The 24565-nt window shown below is 41.4% G+C and overlaps 1 protein-coding gene across 2 annotated transcripts in view; it reads right to left on the minus strand.

The window, feature by feature from the left end:
- KLF12 (KLF transcription factor 12) overlaps positions 1 to 24565 on the minus strand; it is a 250695-nt gene that overhangs the window by 80124 nt on the left and 146006 nt on the right. For both annotated transcript variants that reach the window (XM_050904124.1, XM_050904115.1), the window contains exon 4: positions 11658 to 12201. In XM_050904124.1, the coding sequence (XP_050760081.1) occupies positions 11658 to 12201 (544 nt within the window). The remainder of the gene's footprint in view (positions 1 to 11657; positions 12202 to 24565) is intronic.

Below are 24565 nucleotides of genomic sequence, written 5' to 3' on the forward strand. Positions count from 1 at the left end.
AGGATTTTTATACATTCAGAGTTCATGACTCCTACTTACGTCAACAGCTTTGACTTTCTCTTGGACATTTAAGAACAACTGTCCAACTGCTGGCACCAAGCTTTATAAATACCAGCGGCAGTTCATAAACACTGAATTAAGAGCAATTATTGGCCTAACGAACATCAAACTGGAAAGAATGAAGAGATGCAGGCAAGAGATAATTCAGCAAATGAAATGAAAAAGGTGGAGGACAAGTGAGTAATGGAATGCAATTGGCAAGCAAGGCGGAGGAGATCCCACAAAACCTGCCAGTGCATTTTAACCTCACTTTGTGCTGTACCTTGCTCTGACGACCAAGCTTTTCCTTGAACTTAAGACCATGGGTCCAGAAGGGACCCAGCTGGGTCACTGAATCAAGTCCTCCCTATCACAGGCAGACACATTTAATCAATAAAGCTCAGGCCTTAAAAATGAGCTGGTTTTCTTGCCCTTGCTACTCCTCTTGAAAGGCAAGACTGGTCCAACAGAGCTATCCAGTGGTTTTGTGAAGTGTGAATGAGGCTAAGGCGAGAGAAGCAAAAAGAAACAAGTCAGAGACTGCTTTCGTGGGACAAAGGTGTCATTGAAAGAGTGCACAGGAGCCACAGAAGCAAGCTGTTAGCACTCCATGCTGAAAAGACTGGCGAGCCAGGGGAGTAATTTAAGAACGTCTGCAAGTGTTGACGGCTGCAAGCAGCCACATCGCTTTCCATCCTTGTTAGCCTCAAGAAACAATGATCCTTTTTGCTAAAGGAAGTACAGAGAATTGCTCTTGGTGCATGTACATATATGCAATCACTTCTCAATGCCCACTTTGCCAAACTACCAAAAAGGAGTTTCCCTTTGGGCGGTACGAGCAAATTTGCTCTCTGTACTTGTTTTAAGGCAAGATGTGCAAATGGGTCTCATGTAAGATGCATACCAGCCTGTAAATACTCCAGAATTTGGTCTACTATTATTAATATTGTATCTGCCGACTGTTGGTTGCCAGAAAGAAAAAATCTGATCTGGATCAGATATAAGCTTGCTTCTATTTCTATTGAACTAAACAGTTTCTTGGCTTTCAAATTTATGCTGGCTGTGGGGACCAGACAATACCTGATCCCGTTTCTCAGGACAAAATTGCCCCTTCTATAATGCTGGAACAGATTTAAACTTGCACAGCAACTTTCTAATGAGCACTGATTGAATTTGTGCTTTCTGGCACATGGCTACGTCATTTTTGACATCGTACAGGATTAGCCATGTCATGGAAGCAAAATCTCCAGGAAGAATCCAGCCTGCTACCTGCTAAAGGCAGATGAACCCCTCAGGACAGGACACAGCCTCCACCTTCCCAGAGGAATAACCTGAGCACAGGGCCACGCCATCAGGGTATTTTTCTCCTTCTCCGCTCTCTAAACTCGTGCTCCTGTCTGCATTGGGGTATCTCTTGGGGAGGGGGGACTGCAGATTTACATGTCTCCAGGCTGAGAAGAGCCCAGCATGTCGCCCCTCACTTCTTACACAAGTGCTGGTGTTACTAGGCTGTTGGGTAAATGCAATCCTGTCTGTCATATTCGGGCTCCACCCAAATATGTCCTAATCGCTTTGCTTCTTTCCAGCAATTATTTACTCAAGTGCTCTGACCTGGCCGGGCAAGGCCAAGTGCCATCAAAAATCCTGCAGCTGGATGCCTGTAGTAGGTGGTCTGAATCTGGGCCCTCTCAGGGGTGAAAAGGGCCATACACTAACATACTGTTATCACCACTTACCACAACCTGATTTTTTTTATCCAAATTTCCTGTGAGTGAAAGGGATGAAAACTCATCCCATCAGTAGGCTCACGAAGACTCACTAGAAGTAATTTCACATCTACACCCTATCTTTGATTTAAAGGCAAATCTGAACCTTGAAGATTAATTAAATATTTAAGAGCAGGAGAAAACTAAGTAACCATCAGGAGTTTTGCCTTTCTTTATAGCTAAGCCACATAGTATTAACTAATGCTGAAATGACTCATTATGAGATGATCCTTGCTGGTGTGAACACAGAGAGAGAAAATTTCAGAATCGTGAAATACTGAAGCCTCCGGCTCATTTTATCTTAATACCTCAGTTTTCTACATTAAATTAACTTCTCTGCTAATAACTTTGTAAACATACATACATGTAGGCCTGCTGATACACCACAACATAATAAAAACTGAATGACGCTTAGTTGCTCTCCTAAAATAATTAAAAATCTATCTCTGCTTTTTGAAAGGATTTCCAAATTCAGAGTCCGTTTGCTTTTGTTTCACATATTAAACTCCCCACCCTGCTTTCTCTGAAGGATGCTTAATATTCAACCCACTAATCAAAATGATTGCTCATGATGGGATTTCCAAGTGGCCCTGACATCCACCCACTAGACTTGCTAGCCACGAGCAGGGTTACACAGGTCTGCAGCGGGGAGAGTAACGCCAAGACCTGTGCTAGGTGAGACATCAGCCTGGATGGTGGGGAGGGCCCTCTGGCCTTGCTAGTTCTGATCCATGCCCAGGTGACAAGTTTGCTCTCGCAAACATAGCCACAGCTTTTTATTGCAATGTAAGTTTAAATTATGCAGAAACATGAGGTACCTCAAACAAACCAGAACGAGTCATGTTTGCTGTTGCCAAATATCTTTCTTAGAAACTCCTCTCCAGTTGCGTCCAGTGCGTGCTGGCATACAGCAGGTAAAAGAAGATTATCTCTAGCTGTAAGCAATGGTTGCTTTGCACTTACCTCCATTAGGAATGGAAAATAAAATAGTACCCCACACCCCAAAATTAACATCTACAAGAATCTCATTAGTACTGCTGTTTTACACACATGTGTGTCCATGTGTCTGCAGAGCATGAAGGACTGAAGTAACAAAGCAACATTTGCTGCCAAACTCCTAGAAGGATGGTATCGGAAAATACAGTTAAGAAAATTATATGGCACTCATGCTTAAGCACAATACACTATTAATCTGCCAGAGTCAGAAACACTGCGAAAGAAGTAGTTTGAACCTAATAATAATAATAGTCTGCCACTCGCAATGACCCCATGACTCAACAGCACCTAACAGTACGTTTCCATCAGCCCCCATACTCTCTCAGAGCCCTGGACCTCAGGAGCTGGGTGACACTGGAAGGGGAGGGAAGAGCCTCTTACCTCCTGTCTTCAGGCACCTGCATTGCAAATACAACCACCCCAATCCTCCCATACAGCCAGCGGAGGGAGACGGGTGCCTCCAGGGGTGCTGAGCTCACCTGCCTCCGTGGACTGCACGGGCAATTCAGCGGTGTGAGCCCTCCTCTTGCTGGGTGCTGGGGCACCAGCCCTGGCAGAGGAAAGTGGCTCGGTGCCCTCTTGAGCCGCTGCGGACCCGTTCCTTGCTGGGAAAAGGAGTAGCCTTTGCCACGTGACTCTGTCATGCCTTGGTTTGTAGGAGCAAAAGTGTCTGGGGGATCTCAGTAAGCGTCTGAAGATGGGACAATGGCAACAGCACTGCGTGGCCTCAATTGCTCCCACTCTCTCCCTGCCTGCCACCGTTCACTTAACGCCAAAGAGGTGCCTTGGTCTCCAGCAGCAACGCTGAAGAAAATGATCTTTGGCCTCAGGGCCCTAGTGGGCAAATTTGGAAGAGAAGTAATGCACAGGGGGACACAGTAATCATTGTTAAAACCAATAATCTGCCAACAGTTATGAATACTGTAGTGTCTAAACCATAACTTTGGTCTCTTCATTTGGCATACGGCATAGTTCAGTACCTGAAATATTGCAAGAAGGAAACTGCTGGCCAACAGTGACTTCTTTTGCTCTTTCTTAAACTGCCACTGTTTCAAATACCTCTGATAAAAAAATGTGTCTGAGTGGATCAAATGCCAAGTAGAGGGACCGACTCATCTCCATCCTTCTCGGTTACTCTTGGAAAATAGGTTCTACAACTGTGCAAGCCCAGCCTCACATCATAGCTTGATGTCTGAAGCAACTGAACATCCCCCTTCCTGGCAGTTTTTTTAGAGAACAGGAGCCCAGCATGGATTTCCCCAGCAGGAGAACATCAAAGGAGAACATCACAGACACCGCTGTGTGTTTTTAACAGTGGAAGCAACACTTCCAGATGCAGATGTACATGAGCTATTTGAAATTATGCCCTCAGAGATTAAGTGTTATACTCAGGTTTACTTAACGTGTTTTAGGAAACCGAATCCTGGCTTTATGGACCTAACAAATGCACGGGAATTATGGTATTCATGATTTTCTCCTCCTAAGCTGGTCCATACTATATGAAGCACATATACAGCATTTTTCTTCCTATTTAAAGTTCACTGTAAGCGCTTTATGCATTGGAAAATGCTCTAAGCGCACCTATCAGATTTTCAATCAAAACAGCTTGGTGTCTGGTAGGGGCAGCAGAACTGGTCGATTTATTTCATAAAACTTTATGTACAAAGCAGCAGTATCCATGAACGTAATGGTCAGAATATAGAGTCTACAGGGGTAATTTTTATTACAATTTATAGCAAGATTACCCATACTCCACAGTTTTCAGATTTTATTGAGATTTTATGGGACTATATGGCTACAGCAGTTAACTGCACCCAGCATAGCTATGGTTCACAGAGAATGGGAATTGGCACTGAAGGCACAGCGTAACTAATCTACCAGAGAATATTAATTGCTATGATTCAATCTAAGGCAATATTTAAAATCATTTCACCAGTCAAATAATTTGCCATAAACCTGTAAAAGAATAGCTGTGTGGAGAAATACAGAGGCGAGAGTGATTGCATGGATGTAATATATGCACATATTTAAGCATCTCTGTCATTGGGTTGTATACATAAACATACAACACCAGTTTTTTAAGCAAAAGACTTCTCTCTTTCTAAGCTATTTGAATGCCACGAGACCTCATCTACACAAAAAACAAACTACTGAGACTACTGAGATTTATATCTCACTGAGCATCCAATATACAAAAACTCTATCATCAAAAGTAAACCGGGAAAACAATAAGGACAGAATATATTTAATTTTAAATAAAATATTGCAAAGCCACTACAAAATGGTAGCAGACTGCAACCTATACACTGCAACACTCTAGAGATATTTTAGACACCAGAAAGTTTCCAGCAGGTTGGTCCAAGGCACAATAAAACCCAAGGCAGGGATAAAATAAATGAGAAGTTTTATGCATGTGTTTCCGCTGGATCCAAATTTGTGGGATAAAAGCAACTAGATCAAAGCTCAGCCCTGGTGAGAGTACAGAGCTGAAGGACCACAGGCATTCTTGGCGTGGAAGACAAGGAATTAACAGCTTCCAAAAGGTACAGGGACTCAGGATATGTCAAAATGGACTTCCTCATCCTCCTCATGCTGGGCTTCACAAATAAAGTTGGAATACACATCTACCTCATTCCCTTTTCCAAACCTGCTCCTAGTTAAAAACATACATGTTGTTAAATCCACTGTTGATAAATCTTAGAAGAGCATGTGCATTTACAGTGGAAAAACCTAAGCATGTCACTAGTGAGTCACCAGAAATATGATTTTTCTGGAGATTTAAGTAGAAGACTGTTTATGGGACTCCCCATAGTTAACCCAAGCTACTTTGTCTTCAAGCAACCTCCTTCTCAATTTCAAATACCACAGCCTATCTTGTAACCTGTGTTTTAACTCTCCCTCCTGGCAAGAATTACTATTTACTCTAGTTCTTAAATATATGCACCATCTCCAGTAACACAGGTCCCACCCTGAACGCAAGCCTCTCCTCTGCCTGCTTCTCTTCCTGGCTAGCCATTGCCAACCTGCTTCTCCTTTCCAAGAACCACTAATATTTCTTCCAAACGAACCAAGCAAACAGGGGGAGACAGATTCAACATATTAGGGGACAGAAGGGTGGAGGTGGACAGGTCGAAATACTTACAGCTGCAAAAGATTTTTGTGTGTAACAGCAAAAAAATTACAGCTAAAGTAGAAACTCTCTGCCTCAATGCAACTCAAATCCAAGATAACCATCTACTAAAATGTAGAAAGGATAATTGCTTCACATGAAATAAAAAAGGCAACACTACTGGTTTTAATTAAAAGTCTCTTCCATAGCATAATTTATACAAACAGACCATATAATCTGACCTTTAAACATATGGAATGGTTCTCTAAATTTCTAACTTTGTACTAAAAATTGCGTTTACTTTTGTGGAATAAACTTTACAATAGGCAGAAATAACAGGCTGTACTTAAAAAAAAAAAAAAACAAGGGCAGTGGATCATGTAATCTAGTGGTATTACCTGTTTTAAGTCACAGAAAAATCTGTAGCAAAAGGTACTGCATTTACTACTTATTAATGTATCCACAGTGAGGAATATGGCATGTGTAAACTGTGAAAAAACACAATCTGTGTATTTCTTCTAGGCCTATACACAGACATAGTAACATAAAAATAGTACGCACCAATATTGTTACAGATGTTTACGTACACGGGAAGCGGATGAAGTTCAGTTGGCAAATTTAAATTTATAATGTTCTGACTGCTGGATTTTGCAAGTGGTTGTGTCTTCTGAAAACTTTAAAATCTGTAAGAGTGAGAACCCAAAAACCCAGCAATATCAAAGTCACACACATCCTGGGTGCACCATCATCAGGAGGGAGCTTCTAAAAGGCCTTTCAATGAATGGAGTAACTCTTCTGAACTACAGAACACAATTTTTCATCTTTGGCAAAACCTGCTGCTAGAGGGACACGATTTGCCAGTAGTATTCACGGATATCTTCTGAAAGCAAAGCAGTGGAAAGACTCAGGCTAATGGGACCAGAGTTTGTAGGGGAACATGTTGCTGCCATGGCGGGCCCTTTCACTCCTGTCTGTCCAAGCCTCTCGTTGTTCCCCTTCACTCTGCCCAGATCTCTTTTCTACCCTCCTTTTGCTTCTTCACCCTTCTTCTATCGCCAGTGCTTTCCCACTTTTCCTCCTGAACATGTTCACACATCCATAGCCATCTCACCACCTCTCCTTTTCTCCCCGCCTCCCTTCCATCCTGCCCCTCTCCCCACTGCCCAGCCCCTTCCATCCTCCTCCTTGCCTTTTCCCAGCCACAATTTTTTTTGCTTTACCCTTTAAGAGGACTCATATTTTTTTCAGATCTCCCAGCCTGGCTTGGTTTCCGCAAATGCTTATAAAGACAAAAAAAAGGACAATGGTCCAAACCAAACTTGAGGTCCAAACCACAGAGGTTCTAGAGTTTTTCACCAAAAAAAGCTGGAATAAATTTTTCGACATGGAAAATGCCACATTTTTTTTTCTCTACACTCAGTCTCAGAAAGCATGGAATAGTTTCTTCTTGAAACTTTCCTCAAAAAGAAAAAAAGAAAAAAGAAACAGCCTGAGGCAGACATGCGGCATGGAAAATGTTAGCCTAAATGGTTAACGTATAGACAGACTTGGAGCAACTGAAGACAGGGTTTTAAGGAAACCATCAGGCAACCTTACCTATAGGTGCTGCTACCTGCTGTGCCTCTAATTACACCTTTTAGCAATCCTCACCATTGCTGAACAGGGAGAAAAAAGGGGGAGGAAAGAGTTTTTCACGGGATTTTAACGCTCTGGAATACATTAATGTATAATAATGTCTAGTGGTCACCAACTACTCCATGCAGAAAAAAATCTCCAAGCGCTTTTTAAGGCTTTGGATGACAAGACAATAGTGGTGACTGCTGAAGGAAGTGAGCTTCGTCTCTGCCACGGTGCAGGGGGTGGCAGAGGGTGCAGCCTGGACCCGTGGTGCCTACAGGGATTTGTGCCTGGCTTCCATCCCTCCGTGCCCCGACAGCCCTAACACATTACTACACTTTGTGCATATGAAATAACATGAGAATTAGGTTGTAGGGGGCAACTTGCACAGCTGGGCTGGCAGCGCAGGGGCAGCACACAGAGACCCCCATTTTGGGGGTCTCCCTGGGGTGCCTCCTCCCCAGCAGGTGCATCAAGGGGATCTCAGGAGGGGAAGGTCCACGGTCGGCAGGGGAGTCTGAATGTAACTGTGTGTGTATGTGCACGTATGTGAGTGCTGTGGGACTGCCGAACAGTGTTAGAAATTTGTAGGAATTTAGTAAGATTTTGTAAATGGCTAGTGTTGTATTACTGATACTGAACATATCATCCACTGATTACCTTCTAATTATGTGTTGTTAATAAATTCCTAAAAATGCTTCAATCCTGATTATGATTTATACTAGGTGAACTGAGAGGTTTTTACCCTGCAAAAAGCATCAATCTGACAGAAGGGTGCTTTTGTAGCATGATACCCCTGGCTCCCATTGCCCCCCCTTGGGGTGTAGCATGTGGCACAGGACCTGACAGGATGCTGCCGGCAGCTCATATATACAAGAGCTAATTCTCTGCAAACCCATCTGGTTTTCAATGCTGCAGAAAGGGTTTGATTTAACGGGAAGTAAATTGATTTAACTTGCAAGTAAAAAAACAGGAGAGAGGAGGCAGGACAGAGAGCAGAAACGAGCAGCACACTGGCAGGCAGAAAAGGAGATCTGAGACTCTCCTGAAGAAAGGTGCGACGGAGAACGCCAGGATGAATGACGCCACGAAGAAGGATGCACAGCAGCAGAGGAGGAGATGACAGTACGGTTTAGAAATATTAACAGATAAGGAGGGAGAGATGAAGCAGAGCTGCTGAAACTGGCACTCAAAGAACAGTCAGCAAGATGGGAAGTACCAGAAAAAATGGAAAAATAGAAAAAGATGGGGAAACAGAAGAGGAGGTAGTGATTTCTTGTGCTGGAGGGAAGAGAGAATTCAAACAAAACATGAAGAAAGAAGTGTTTGCTTGAACTGCCTAGAAAAGCAGCCACTGGCAGAACAGTTTTGTCCGAGAGAGAGGAAGGTGGACTGGGAAGCATCAGGGGAAGCAGAAAGCCACCCAAACAAAACACCTGGAGGCAGGATTAGGTGGTGGCCTGAGAAGGTTTTGCAATAAAATTAAAAATGAAACAGTTCTAGTCAAACCTGGAAGGAAAAGGAAAATTCAGCAAGAGGAAAATAAAACTGGGAATAACAAGGAAAAAACCCTTTTTCTATATCCTGTTACTTGCATTTGCCCCCTAAGTACCTGTATCTAGAAGAACAGGAAAGGTCTGAACTTAAGTCTGATGTAATTTTCATTAATTTTAGCATTGAAAGTATTTGTGTTCAGGAAAGCACCTAAGTCTCATTCGAGTGAAAAGGACTTACGATACAGGCTAATGTAAAATGTAACTTTTAAGTGCTTCCCAACCACACCCCTGGATCATCAACATGGTCTCCAATTTAGCACCAAAGCAGCAACAACACAGAGATTATGTGACAAATGCTGCTGATGCTATCTGTGGATCGACTTTGTTTCAGCATGCGTATTTTTTTGTTTCTGAAAATGATCAAAGTTCATGTAAAAGTTGAAAGTTGTGATTCTAGATGATTCCGAACCTGCATTTCTCCTTCAGCTGGTAGAGGATTAGCAACCAATTCAATTTGACAACAATGTCCTCTTAGCACCTGTGTACATTTATTTCTTGTTTTCAGCACGAGAGTTGACCACTGAAGGGAAGTTAGTTTGCGCACATATGAAATTTATTTAATTGGTTAATTTGTGTAATATCATTGCATTTTATTATTCATATTGTTTTACATTAAAGAAAGAAAAACACACTCCAGCAAAACCTGACAGAAGATGACTACCTAGAGTGGGCCGTTTCCCATTATTCTTCTATTGTATTTATTCAACTTCACCTGAATATTTACATCAAAAGAATTAGTGATAGCAAAATGGGTACAACTGATGAGAAAAAAAAAAATAAAGAACGCTTAATCCCTTCTTTTTCTTTAGCTGTACATTAACAGGTGCTGCAGGGCTGGTTAATGATCTCTGCCAATAATAGCACAAAGGCAGTATTGTCAGGGCAGCTCAGGAGGCCTGGAGCTCATGGGCTGAAATCCCTATGGCACATTAAATTCTGGAATTTTGTTGACGAAACTGGGGTAGCGAAGTTCCAGTTTTACAAGATCAGGAGGTGCTTCCTATAGAGGAGACTACTACCAGAGCCAACTAGCACCTTCGAAAAGAAAACAAACGGGAAAAATTCTGCATGAGCTCAAGGTCAGGTGCGGCTCAAAGCTCCAAAATCAAAATACAGACTAAAACTTTCCTTTTTCTTTTTTTCCCAGACAACATGGTGAAAAGTTCTGCTTTCATTCATCATTTCTTGACATAACGGCACAAAGTCCTAAAATTACGTCACTGTATGAAGTGCAATAGAACTTCTTAAACCACCATTTTGAGGCTTAAAACAAAACCCAGATCAGCTGTGAGCTCGTTTCCTATATCCAAGCCTGTTGAGAGGGCATAGTCCACACTCGCATACTGAGGCAATGGGAGGAGAACCAAAGACAATAGGATACTACTAAACATCAGAATGACCCATCACTGTAGTCCTGTACAATAATACACAGTTGCCAGTATATCAAAAACAGACATGAGAGTTGAAGAAAAAAGGTCTTTCAGTCATAGAGACCAGTTCAGTATGCAATTAGGTACACAAGAGATGCTATAAGATGTATTACTAAATGCCCTGTAGTCTCGTAAGCCTTAAAGTAAGGTTATCTGTCAGTACCCTCCCTTTCCGCCTCAAGCAATACCTCCTTTCAGGGAAGAATTAGCCATATTTTATTCACTAACACGCGATGAACCTTGAAATGAGTCTCTCCCATTCCTTTCCTCATGTTCCCTTCTCTGTCACTAATGCCTTCTTTATAAAGCTACGCTTTTCAAAGTATCTGGGCACATCTGTTTTCTCTTTTCTTCCTCCACCCATCATGTCACCATCTCTAACAAGTTTTTGCTCCCTTAGTAACTGTTATGTTCTCATTTTTTCTTGCTCTCCAGCTCCCCTTTCTGTGTTCTTTGGACACCTCTCCACGAGTGTATCTGTCCTTCTGGCATATGCTTTCTTCCTCCCTTCACACCTCCATGTGTCTCTCAGGTCCTGTGTCTGCAAAACTCATTCCCAACATATACACTCCGTGTGGCTTCCTTCCCTTCTGCTGTTTAATCTGGAAGAAGAAACCAAATTCAAAGTATTGCACTGCCACTCCTTGAGCTTAATAAAACCTACTTCTCTGCATCTGCTACCACTCGTTGGTCCAAAAGCCTTTCCCTTGCACGTTCCTACAGCCCAACGATTGCTTTCTCTTTGCATGGAAACAATCTCTCTGACATTCCTTCTCTTGCCAAATCTGTATCACCTCGTGAGTTTTCCATGTTCATCTATGGTTTTTTATATATTGTCACTTTTCTGTTGTCCTACTTCTTCAGCTTCTGGGGAGAATTTATTCCTCTCAGGACAAAACTTGCCACGAGTTGTCCGAGCATTAACACCACTGCTGACCTCAATCTTTATAAAAACATTTATTTATTTTAAAGAGCATCTGGGATAAGACTTTTAAAGGTTCCTCCTGATAGTGTAAGTTATAGGTCTTTTCAGCAAATGACACAATAAGTTTGGAAACTAATAGCTTTATAACGTTGTTACATTTTCCTCATACAAGAGCAGTTTTAGAGATGCCACAGATGCACAAAACTGGTTCCACCTTACCTTTGACGTGGCTTCTCCCATCCTCCAACAGTGGTACTACTATAGTGTTGTTCATATTCCCAGGTGATCTCACAGCTGTATAGACAACAGGTACCGACTGTACCACCACAGGGATACGGTGCACATGACTCATTTTGTTGGACTGCAAGTTCATGGGGCTTGAAGGTGGTACTGGATGGATAATGTGCAAAAACTGCTGGCCTCCAACACCAGATGCAGAGGCCACAAGAGGACCTGGAGTTAATACTGACGGTACAGATGCCGCTGAGGATACCGATGTTATTACTGTGGGTGATGAAGCTGGCCGACTAGAAGAAGAAGAAGTAGAAGTAGAAGAAGGGGAGGAGGCTGATGCTGTCATGGAAACTGGTGAAGATGAAGCTGCTGTAGGGGATGACCTGGCTTTGTTTATTGACAAGTCCACTGGTTCAGTCTGTGTTTGGAAATGGTCTGTAGATAATGAATCCTCCGCGGGGTCTGCCTTCATGTTGTTTAGTAACAAGGGTACAGCTTCCATATCTGGGTAGTTGTGGACGTTTGGAGACTGTTGAGGAAGGACAAAGGGACATGGTTACATATGTGGCTAAAGATGACTTGCACACTCAATTGCTAAGGCACATCACACAACTTGGTCATGAAAGCCACAGGATTTGTTTCCTTTTCTTGTGTCAGCTCATAATTTAAAAGGAGAAATCATGCTAGAAAGCACAGACATGTTCAGTTTAAACAGAATATTAAAAAAAAGTTCTACTCCCATTTCTTAGAAGGTGGCAGGATTAACTGTACAAAATCACCCTGTTTCTTTGCACTACGCAAAGTCATCAGTGACAGAAATTTTAATATCTCCACAGGTAACCGCTATTATATTGACAGGACATTTCTTCCCAACATCTAACTTTAAGCTACAGCGTTACTCTCTTTTGTCATCTCCAACGGACACGAAGAGAAACCGGTCACCGTCATTTTTCAAACAACTTTCTGCATACTTGAAGACTGTAATTTCCCCGTACTTGTCTACCTTCTTCTAGAGTAGGCAGACCTTGCTTCTTCTTTCTGTCATAACTCAGCTTTAAAAGAACAAGCCTTAACACTCTTGGTTGCTCTTTGCAGCGATCTTTGCAGTTTTGACCACACCGCTTTTCAGAAGGTGGTGCCTTACACTAAACACAGTCCTTCAGTTCAATGTTTGACTTTTTGCATTCTGCATGGTTACTGATAATGAACTTACAGGTCAGTACAAAGACCCATACTTGAATGGTTGCCCTGTTACAGGCAGCAATGGCTACAGCAATTCATTATTCTGAATTAGCACATTAGATAGCCTTCCCCATTGTTATAATTTTAATTTTTTTTATTTTTCCATACTAATTAAGAACCATTTTCCTGACTTCGCAAAATAATTTTATGCTCTAGACCAACTCTTTCAAAGCCGGTTGGTCTAAATTTATTCTAGACTAGTGCCATCTGCTATTTTTATAGTTTTATTCCTTATTTCCATCATCAAAGAGGTTAATAGAATTTTTGAATAATGCTAGGCCAAAGATAGATCCCTGGAGAAACTCATTTGATATATCTTTCCTTTTTGACAGTGCATCATTAATAACTACTCTTTAAAAATGTTTTTTCAAGTAATTTTCAATAGGCAGAGCAAGGAAGGAAATGCCCATCGATAACCTGGTAGTAAGACAAAGCACAGCTCTCAGCTCCTCAGCTAAGTACCTCCATGGCACTGCGCTGCAGTAGAGCTTCTCTACAGGCACACACACGCTGTTATGTGCTGTAGGACAGAAAACCAACCTCAATAAAAAACATTTGCCAAGCAACTTCAAATCTCACTTGACCCAAAGCAATTATTCCACATACAGATCTAACAAGCAATCTTTTTATGGTACCTAAGCAGCTCTAAATGCATTCTCTCTATCTCTAGATTATAGTACTTGCTAAGTATCTAAAAACATTAAGTCAGAAAAATTTAAGCCACAAATATTTTAGTTCGTCTACTCCAAATAAGCTAACAATCAAGCAAGCTATGAATTCACTTTGGGATTTTTATAGTCAGCTATGTTAAATATTTTCATGGAGAACCCTCCTGGTTTTGAGTCAGAGCCAAATTTCATCACAGAATGGAGTTCTATTGCAAAAGGCAAATAGAAACACTAATATTAAAAATTGTAATAATAACAGCCTAAGTGGATATTATCCCTGGCATGCTGAAAGATGACAGGTTCTAGTAGATCCCATCTATTCAGATGATTTAGACTGGTTCTTGGATCTGACATTTTCCTCCATTTGAAAGCAAGAACATCTCTGGAACAGTGAGTCTCTTCCTCTATTCATACACAAATCAACTTAAAACAAAGGGACCCCAATTCATCCGGCCCCTGGACCCTGCTGTTCTGCTGTAATACAAATAACAAAAGCAAAAAATCCCTTTATAGAGACAATGGGAATTGCCCAGGGATGATTCCTGGTAACTTCCTCTGAAACACCTTATCCTGGCTGTTGTCAGTAATGAGATTCCGCATTAGGCATACCATATGTGCCATGATAAAGACAAAACCATAAACATACACGGCACAAGTAGTTCATTTGCCAAATCTTGACAAGTCTTATACATGTAATGGGCAAACAGACTGGTTCTGCTGAACTAAACAGATTGGTGGGAGAGTGAAGGCAAGGCAGAGAGGGACACCCTGCACAGGCTATACCCAAATCTTCGTAAGGCCAAAGGCAACATCTTCTATCTTAAATGTTTGAGAGAAGGGGGATAAATGGGATCAACTCGTGTACAAGGGAGATGAGGGATCCCCTTGTGCACATGGCTGGGCAAGGGTCACCTAGAAGCAGTACGAATCGCCAGCTCCATCCACAGGGCAGATAAATGTGCCACGGAGAAAATCCTACATGTTGACGTACTTCCAGGCTTCCCCTGGGTGCCAGAGGTAGCTTTCAGGTTGACCCAATGCCGCCTGCCTCAGCAGCACAACTTGTTACTCTGTGAGCTGAAGGATGGATTACCCCACTGCTGCTGTCTTCCATTGCTCTTCAGAGTGCCCTGAAGTGCTCTGAGGGCACTGGGGACTTGATATACCCAGCATATGCATGTCAAACTGCTCCCAGGAGTCTTCTGACTTCTGGGATACTTCTGAGACTGGACACAAGGGATCCACACGGACCTCGAAAGCAGTCCATCACCAAACCGGGTGCAGTCTTCCCCAAAGTCCCACCTGCCTTTGCAGCAAGCAGCATCAGGTCCCTTACAGGAAGAGTAAGGAAGAACACCAAACCCTTATGTAGCTGATGCCACACAAAGTACTTGTTCCATGGATAGAGTCAATTGTCTTTCAGACAAAGCACAGGTCATGACTTACAGATTTGTCTAGATTGTGCTAAGAACAGGCCTTTGTTTTACTATAGTAATTACACCTAGTCTTTTGGGAATTAAAAAAAAAGGAAAAAAGTAACAGGTAACTGCAGTCTATCATACAAATCACTTTCTGTTTTAATAGCTCTTCTGCATTTACTTTTGTACTGTACATTCCTTATATTGCATCTACCTTTTGGTAGGTACCCTCTTCTTGTCCAGAGCTGCTGGAGGGGCCATGCAGTCTCTATGTACTATGGTAATACAGTTGATATTATTATTTCAGTCTTCAGTGGTGAAAATAAACTCAAAACTTTTACAATCCCTTCATGAATTTCTCCAAACAGGATGAAAACTGGTATGCCCTTCAATGACCTCCTTTCACTGCCAAAACTCTAAGACTAAGAATGCCTTTTCTTTGGTAAATTCAGGCTGTAACTGATGTCAGTCAACATTACAAAAGACAGCAGGATCCTTATCAAAACAGGTTTGTACATCCTGTACTTAAGATAAAAATTGTAAACAAGTGTTATATTTTGTTCTGGTGGTGGTGAACAAAGAGATCTACCCCAACAACTCACGCTCCTTTATAGTGACCTACGAGCAGTATAGATGTTTCTCCACGATCTCAGATTTTATCTAAGCTGCCAAAGCTCTATTTAAATTGTATTTGAATCAAAACTTTGAACATTAAATTATCATTATTTTCTGAAAATGGATGGTATAAGCAAATCTTTCCCAATGACGATGACTATTCCACAGTTAGGAACTACGGGACGAAGAGTAGCAATGAACCAAAAGGGATGGCTGAATTCTCAGCACACTATTTCTTAGCATCTCCCCAGAATGTTATTAACTGAGAATTAACTGTTCATTTCCCTAGACGATGAGTGTTGCTGTTGGTTTTATTTAATGGAGCCGCATCTTTTCTAATTGAGAAGGTCATAACACTATGGCTGCGATATTCAGAGGTATACCTTCAGCCATTCTGTCAGCTCATAAAGTCAACTGGATGAAAAACAAATGGTTGCGTGTTTTTTACTTCTGCCTCTCTGTTCCTCCTTTTCCATCCTCATCTAGTGAACTGGGCTTCTTGTGATGGTGTGGGCTCAGCTGATTGCTAGTTTGGGCATCTGAAACAGGTTTTCCCCGTCTGGCTCCCAAAAGTGTCTGTGTTGGTTTTGCAAAATTCGTTTTGGTTTCAGGGGTCTAACTCTGTTGTTGAGAGTTTGGCAGCTTCCAGAGCATTTGGTGGGTTAGAAAGGGTTCAGCCTGCGGTCCCTGTAACCCAGTGGGCTGCCCTCGATGCCAGCCCAGACTGTGGAAATTCAACATGAAGGGGTACAGCTCCACGCGGCTTCCCTCATCTCACTGCTCCTGCCTGCTGGTACAAAGGAGAGGGACAACTTCAGCCCTACCTCCAGCTGGGACTCAGAGACAAATCTCAGCAATGCCTGTCTCTGCAACACTGCCGTCACATCCTTACGCTGTTCACCATCCACTCAAATCCAGGCTGAAACAGAACTGGAAGGCACGTTAGGATGGCACCCTGCTAGAAAAGGCTTTTTAATAAAGCTGCAGCCTCTATTAGTCAGTCCTCTTGGCTCATACTTTTTGCGCCTGCCCTTTAAAGCTGTACACCAGTATTCTCTGCAGTGCTCTGTTTCATTAGCTTGCCGTTAATAAACGCCGCCAGGAACATAACACGTGATTTCCCTATTCACAAAGCTTTTTTTGGCTGTGTAAAAAAGCATTCCTTACTGCCCTTTTCCCCGACCATTATGGAAAAACAACCAGTCAGCCACACAACCAACCACAAGACCCTCAGCGAAGCATGGTGAAGTTATGGCTGATAATGTCTTATGTGCTGGATGGCCATCCTTTCCTGCACAGTTCTACTTCATCTTCTTTCCAGCCTCCTGAACTCCACCTCCTCTTAACTTACTTGGGAGGAAATTTTGCAACAGCCCCTTTCCACTCTCTTATTCTACTCATGGCAATCTTCTCTGTGTACCAGCATTGTCTATCACCCATGACCAAGCCAAGAAGAGCTCAGTTTCCACACAGCGGAGGTTAAAAACATTGAAAAAGCAAAGATCATTTTGTTTTCAGCAACTCATCCTGATGCCTTGCAGTTCATCAACTTCACAAGGTACTAAGCTTCAGTGAGCCTTCATGCCTTTGTGCAGTTTTATTGCTCCCACACAAGAGAGTTTACAAACCTCCAACAATCAGTTGTCAGCTTTTAAAGTGTTCTTCCTTTTTGGCAGCAATCTCCCAAGGTCAAACAATTTGTAAGAAAGCATACCAAAAAAGCTGTCCTTGATGACGGAAACCGAACAGACTAAATTTAGCATTTATAAAATAAGCTGGCTTTGAGGACAGGAAGTTAAAAAATAAATTGCTAAGTGTTTAACTCTTCAGTCAAATCACACAAAACCCCTCCTTGGTTGTTATCGTGCTGCCCCACCTCATTCTGCTCTGGCAGGAGAAATTTCAGGCAGGATGATTTTGTTTTGTCAGAGTTAAAGGAGAGTGAGATGAGAAAATCCTTCTGAAAAGCTACCCACAATTTTAACCATGTCGTTGCCACTGCCATACCAAAACGCCAAGGCTCGGGCAGTGCAGGCATGCAGTCTTCTGGGCAGGCAGTGCAGAACCGCGCCCAGCTAGAGCAGCTTTCAGCTCTGATCATCACACTTGGAGGGTGAAATCTAAATAATGAGGAATATTCTGCAGGTTACCGATTTTCTAACACTTGACAGTAAAAGAAACTCATGCTAGGTTTGAAATGACAAAAAGCACTTGCTCTAGCAGAAGTAATTTTGCTTCTGCATAGCACACAGATGTGCTTACAACTCTAACGCCATGAGATGTGCAGGTGGATTGGGTTTAGGATATGGTATGTTCACCTTTGGTATACAATTTGTTTTTTTCAAATTAAAATGGAATATTTTCCTAATCTTTTCTGTAGACAAGGGTAGAAAGCTCATCCCCCCAAAACTGCAGTTCTGTAGGTGCTTGCCATGAAGTGTACCTGCCTGTATCGGGTTTTGTCCTGTCAGGCCCCAACTAGGCACTTGCAGAGTCTGAAAGGTTGGCACATGGCTAGCTGAGGTAAGCAGCAGCTTGGGCACTTCAAAGAGCCCTGTAAGTTATGGCTCAAGTACCCAGTGCTTTACTCAGAGTCTTTTTTGGTTTATCTTGCTAATCTAGGAGTGAACTCTCTTTAAAATACTAGGAAAAAATGTTTTTGAAAACACCTTCCCATCATGAGAAATTACATTCACAACACTCACGTTTCTGCCTGAAAATCTCCACTTCAACCAAAGCAACGAAATACTCTAAGAAAAGGAAGAAGTAATACAACCTGCAAACAAGTGAACTAAACAACCTCTACAACCTCTACTTGAAACACTCTGCTATCCCCCTGAAAAGAAGACACATCCAAGACTCAACTATGCTCACTTTGAGATGCAGCTATCATTATTAATCTGTACATGAGGGGTACACCAGTACAGTGGTGACAGACAGCTGTATAAAATCAGAAGGGCGAACACATAGACAGCCGAAAACTAAAACTGAGCAAAATACTTAAAAATTTGTTTCCAAATGCAAAAGCACCAAGCAAACAGGCATTTATGCCTTTTTGCTCGAGGCTGCTGCTGCAGGCTTTCCCAGGCTGACAGAACTGCTCAGCTCGGATGCGTTGGACAAATGCAGGAGGTCATGCTGAAGAAGAGAGCAAAATGCAAGACAGCTGGATCTTTCTGCTTTTTTTCTGGAAGCATAAATTAAAAACTGGCTTACTATTATTTTTCAAGAAATGGTTGCTCAGGGTCAAGGTTAAATTTGTGTTCCAAGGAAGAAAAGAGATCCCCAAGAGATGGCACTCCCAAGTAAGGTTCAGTCAGACTCTGTTACAGCAACTCCCATTGAAGCTTTTGTAAAAAGCACCAGTTGGCACCGAGAAACACAGAGGGTAGAGTCCAGGAATTATTAAAATAAAAAGGTATTCAATGGAAATGCATTTAAACAAATTGGAATCAATTCAACACGACAGACTGAGAGATACCCACTTTAAAGTACTCGTGATTCACTTAAAGTATTATCTCTGCATAACACTTGGATGTTTGATTTCGAAGTGGATGTTTCCAACCCTCAAGGCCTAAAAATAAAATTTCTATTCTCTTTGTGAGTCTGAAGAGGCAAAAGAAACTCAGCACACACTATGAGGCACAGGTGGCCTTTGTTAGCAGAGTGTTGCTAAATGTGTAGAACCTACAGAAGATGGCCCAAAATAAAAGAGAATTAACTAAGAGCTGGGGAGACCAAATTCAAATCAACTATTCATAAAAAGACAAGCAAAATTCAAGCTCCAAGACTGTAAAAATTATCTTTTAACTTTTCCTGAACAGTCACACTACGGTGTTATTCCACAATACTTCAACAACAAAAAAATACCGTGTGCTGCAACCTTTAGTAACAGCTCAATCTAGGACTGGGGAAATGTGCTTCAAAATGAAGGGAGATCCCTATGCAAACAGCATTAATTTTTAAACATGTTTAACAATGAACGCAAATACATCTAGTGTGAAATGACTTATTTTTAAATAATACATTTGCAAAGACAGAGTAAGTATTAAGGTTACTTGGCATTTAACTCTTCTGTCCCAAAACTGACAGGTTTACCAAAGGGTTTCTCCAATGGCACAGAAGGAGAACAAGTGATTACAGACTTCTACAGCCCAATAAAGTAATCAGCCTCTGTATTATCTGGTACATTAAATGTAAAAATTATACATTTCTTAAACATGAGGCCAAATTCTCAGTATCTCAAACTCTACATGGGCCTGTCGCCATTTTTTTGAAAAGCAACAAAACCTACCCCCTCAATCGCTAAATCATTTATGCATTCAGAAAACTAGATGTTCAGTTTAGATGTATTATTTATATTTGAGCAGTGTTACTAGAATGCTCTATCAAAGGAAGAATCTGTTGAAAGAAACTAATTTATGCCCATTGCTATGACACAACTCTTCAAGAGAAACGAGTCTAACAAAGGTGTGGAACAACAGCAGTGTAAGACGTTGCTTGCAATATTACTTGCTTAAGCATATAAAGAATATTGATAGTATATTAGCATTCCTTGTACTAATCCATTTTAGATTTGAGAATAATTTCTGAACAAATGGCAGATGCCCAAATAATTGTTAAAGGGGAGGTAAAATACCATGAAAAAATATCATATTGCCCCCAATTCAGAATTACTTTTGGGATTTAGGAAAATGTTAGTTGATAAAATCCCAGACAACAAGAATTTCATACATCCACTTAGCAACTCTCCTCCTAAGTTTCCCCCCATGTTTTTGGGGTAATTCTTCCCCTTTTTGATTTCACTTAGTTTGTTCTCTAGTCCAATTTTAAATCAGAATCTTTCCATTTAGTTTATCCAAAAACTTGAGTTAATAAATTTGAGTCCCTGATGTTTAGATTAGAAAATAATAAGAAAAATTGTACTAGACATACATTGGGATTTTTAAATGAATTTTGTTTTGTCAATCTAGACTAGTTACTTAGCCTGACATGGAATACATCAGGAACTTTCCACAAGTACCTACAAGCAGGTTAGCTGATAGAGAGCTCCACCAAATTAGCAAGGCTTAGTGAAAGTCATTTTTGAAAAAAGTACTCAGCAGCATTTACATTTCTAGGTGAAAACATTCAAATTTTATTCTAAGATTTATTTTTATCTAACATGGAAGCATTCAATGTTTCCATACAAACCAACTTGCACTGAAAAACAATGAAAGCCTGAAGAAAAATTTGCAGCCAACAACTTGCTAAAGATCCACAAGTTAAAATTTTGATACAAAGATTTGGTAAATATTTTCCTACTCTGCACATCATCACAAAATATTCATAAATGTATTAGCAAAAAAGGACTATGACAAATAATGCATGAAACTATTATTTATACTCTTCAACCACCTGCAAGCTGTTGCCCAGCTCCAGACAAAACACAGCCATGTCCCCACCAGCCTTGGAGCTCAGCACTCACAAACTGGTCTTGCACTTCCAAGTCATTCTTCCTTGGGCAAGCACTGCCAGATACCGCAAGAGGACTGCGTGCGCCCACTAAATACAGCTGATGTGAAAAAGGCATAAAAGACTGGGCAGTTAATTCTTTTCAATTATTCCTCATTACTCAGTCTTCCTCACATGTCCTCTGAGGTATGCAGATACCCATGAACTACTTCAACAATTCTACACCTATCTGACAAATACATCAGGACTGGTGGTGGAGGTGCCATGCTTGAAACTCACATCTAATATGTTATCCATACACTGCAACTAGGTTTCTCTCTGTCTCTCTCTGCTTGTCTTTGTTCATCTTAATTTCCACCAGAAGGATTCATTTTCCCAAATGAACCTCCTTCTTCTGTTTACTGTCCTTCAAGCCGAAGTTTAAGTTCATTTTGTTCTTCTGACATCTCAATTGAGATTGCAACTCAATTTCGACACACTTTTCTTTACTAAAATAAATACATTGAGTAGAACTAACTATAGTTGTATTTGACCGAAATTAAGCCTTTCAGTGGTTTGGGGGTAGGAAAAAAAAAAGGTTCACTTCAGAGAGAAAAAATTCAAAGAATTTTTACTAAAACTAGCACTTTCCAGTGTCTGTTCCTCAAACAGACTTCCAGGACCACCTCCCCCAGAACTAGCTATTGGTCCTAGTAAAACAAATACGCCCAGTACTGTTCGCTGGTACTGAGGGTCCATGGCCTGAATTTGTATAGCCAAAACCTCTCATCCTCCGAGTGCGGGTGGCTCTACCCCAGGCTCGTTAAACTGGGTGCAACAATCTCGCCTCTAATCCCCTTGAACTCCTCCTCCTGCTTCCCACTGCCACCCTTCCTCTGGGACCGGGCAGCACTGAGGAGGACATCAGCTGACCTCAAAGAAGGAAAAAGAGCCAAATTTGGGAGGAGAAGAATAACACTGGCTGGAAAAAAGCCCTACAGAGGCAGACAAAACGCAGATATTGGGTCTGGCGCTGTCTCAGAGAGGAAACTGATAGCGAGTCCTGGCTGGGAAGACTGGGATACCGTTAGCAAAGAGACTGGGGCTCCAAGGGGTCATGCAAGGCAAGTCTGCGAATTAAGGAAATTAGTCATTTTAAATCCTAAGCAAGCCATTAGGTGACCTAATGTCACCTCAGATGCAACTAGGAGGACTACGAGATGAAGATGAGGGCGGGAAGGAAATGGTGCTCATCTCCCTGGGTGGTGGGGTTGGCTGGGAAGGCCGCGGGGCTCGCTGGATGTGAGGAAGAGTGTCCCAGCCCAGAGGAGAGGAGACGGGTCAAGCCTGGAGTGACCAGACAAAAGGGTTTGTGCCAAGTAAAGCAAAACGCCCTGCCTGCGCCTGGCACGGGACCCGAAGCCACTGAGGTTCACCATTCCTCTGCTGTCAGCAGATATCCCTGAAACCCGCTGGTGAAACATCCAGTCCCTCCGCAACACCCGTCCACAAAAAATGAAGACAAGAAGTGCGTATTGCAGTAATTGCCCGCTACAGGGTCTGATCAAAGTTAGCACAGACAGCCCTCCTCCTAACACTGCCCAAAGGCAGATTGCTTCATCGTTCAGGCTTACTAATGTTCTTTTAACGTAGCTTTTGGGCAGGGAGAATTGGGATGGCTATTTCTGACTTTTTCTCCCAAAAGTGAATGTGCTCTTATATAAACTATGAATATGTATATTTGGAAAATTAGTTTTTAATGCCTCTGGAATGGATTTTGATTCAACTCACTGACCTGGTACATCACAGTACTTACTGCTACAGAAGAAAAGACCAAGAATAAAAACCTAACCCACCTTCTCTGAGTCTTTATATATATTATAAAAATAACAGTTAAAGGATAAATAAGATGATAGGCTATGAATCATGAGATGGACAACCTATTGACACCATACGTGGATCAGCAGACAAACACTCAGGTACAGGCCATTTAATGCAATACTCTGGAGCTGACTGTGAAGACTTCCTTGTTTCAGTTCCTATCCTATGGCAATACTAACCACTTACTGATTATTGCAAGCTGATTAGTCTTCAGAAATCTCCTTTAGATGGGGATAATACAGCCTACTTCCACTTTACAGAAGGCAAAATGCAGGGGGATTTTTTAAATATAATAATAACAACATATTTATATCATTTTATTCTTTCTGATTTTTAAGGGTACTGAATATAAATAGCATAGAACAAAATCTATCATTATTCACAATAATTTTCCTGCTCTAAAGTAAAGCCTGCAGTGTGTATCTATAACAACTCTCATTATCTGAAACTATCACATCTGAAATCTGAGACAACTGTACACACTCATATTCTTATTTCTTTATACTTTTAATCTTAATATATATCTCAGCAACTAAACTAAAATTATTATTTTTTTAATAGCTAACAACACCACAGTGATTTTTATTGCACAGCAGAAGAAACTGGGTATTTACTTGTTTTTCTCAGAACAGAGTAATACAAAACTAATATGATCACTGTGCTATTAGTTATGGATGACATCACTCTAAGTTTGTTCCAGAGGACTAATTGTTTTTAAACAGAAGAAACATCAATTTTCAAAGAAAGTGTTCGTAACAGCAGCTTAATAACTTTTTGTTTCCTAAGCTTACATCAACTTCGGAATATATGACAGTCCTTAAAATTAAATTCTGTCAGAGACAAAATTGTTGGTTTTTGACAACAAGCAATACATATAAAATACCAGATTAGACATCTGAAGCTAAACTGTAGGTAAAACAATTCTCTTGAGTCCCCTTAAGAGATACATATTTTAATTTAATGGAAACTTCCTATATGCTCCCCATGGTGATGGGGGCAACAAGGCACAAACTATTTCTCTTGCTTGTCCAAAGAAAAAGTGGAAGAAATGGAAAAGGAGAAAAGAACCCTTTTATTTTGGTCCACAAATTATTTTTCAACGGAATGAAAAGTTTTATTTTATTTTCAAGCTCTTTAGAAGTTTCTGTTTAAAAAAAAAGAAAGGGGGTGGGGTGGGAGATAAATGCTAAAATGAACCATCATTAATGATGCACGTTGACCTATTTAATATTTAGGCAGTCAAAGAACACACACCAGTTATTTTCTGATCTTTTTGTTATTTTTTTACTGATTATAACAAGCTAGTGAATTTGAAATCAATTCCCAAAAGTTTTTGGTTGACCTAAATCCCTTTTCCCTGCCTCCTCCCCACCCCTTTCCTTTGTTAACAACACAACATTTTGTAGAAAGTTTACCCTTGGCTCTTTCACTAAGCCAAAGGATTTGGGCTCAATTTGGATGCCCAGGCATAGGCACGTGGTGCCATTTGAGACCTCCCGGAGCACGGAAGATGGCATGGAGCTGGGGGACAGGCTCTGGCACCCTCACGGGGAGGCGCTGGCAGCGGCTGGGGTATGCCAGCACACCTCCGAGGGCACAAGGTGATGATGCTGGCTATTTGCCGCCTACGCAAACG

Source organism: Gymnogyps californianus, chromosome 1 (assembly GCF_018139145.2).
Source record: "Gymnogyps californianus isolate 813 chromosome 1, ASM1813914v2, whole genome shotgun sequence".
Classification (NCBI taxonomy): Eukaryota; Metazoa; Chordata; class Aves; order Accipitriformes; family Cathartidae; genus Gymnogyps; species Gymnogyps californianus.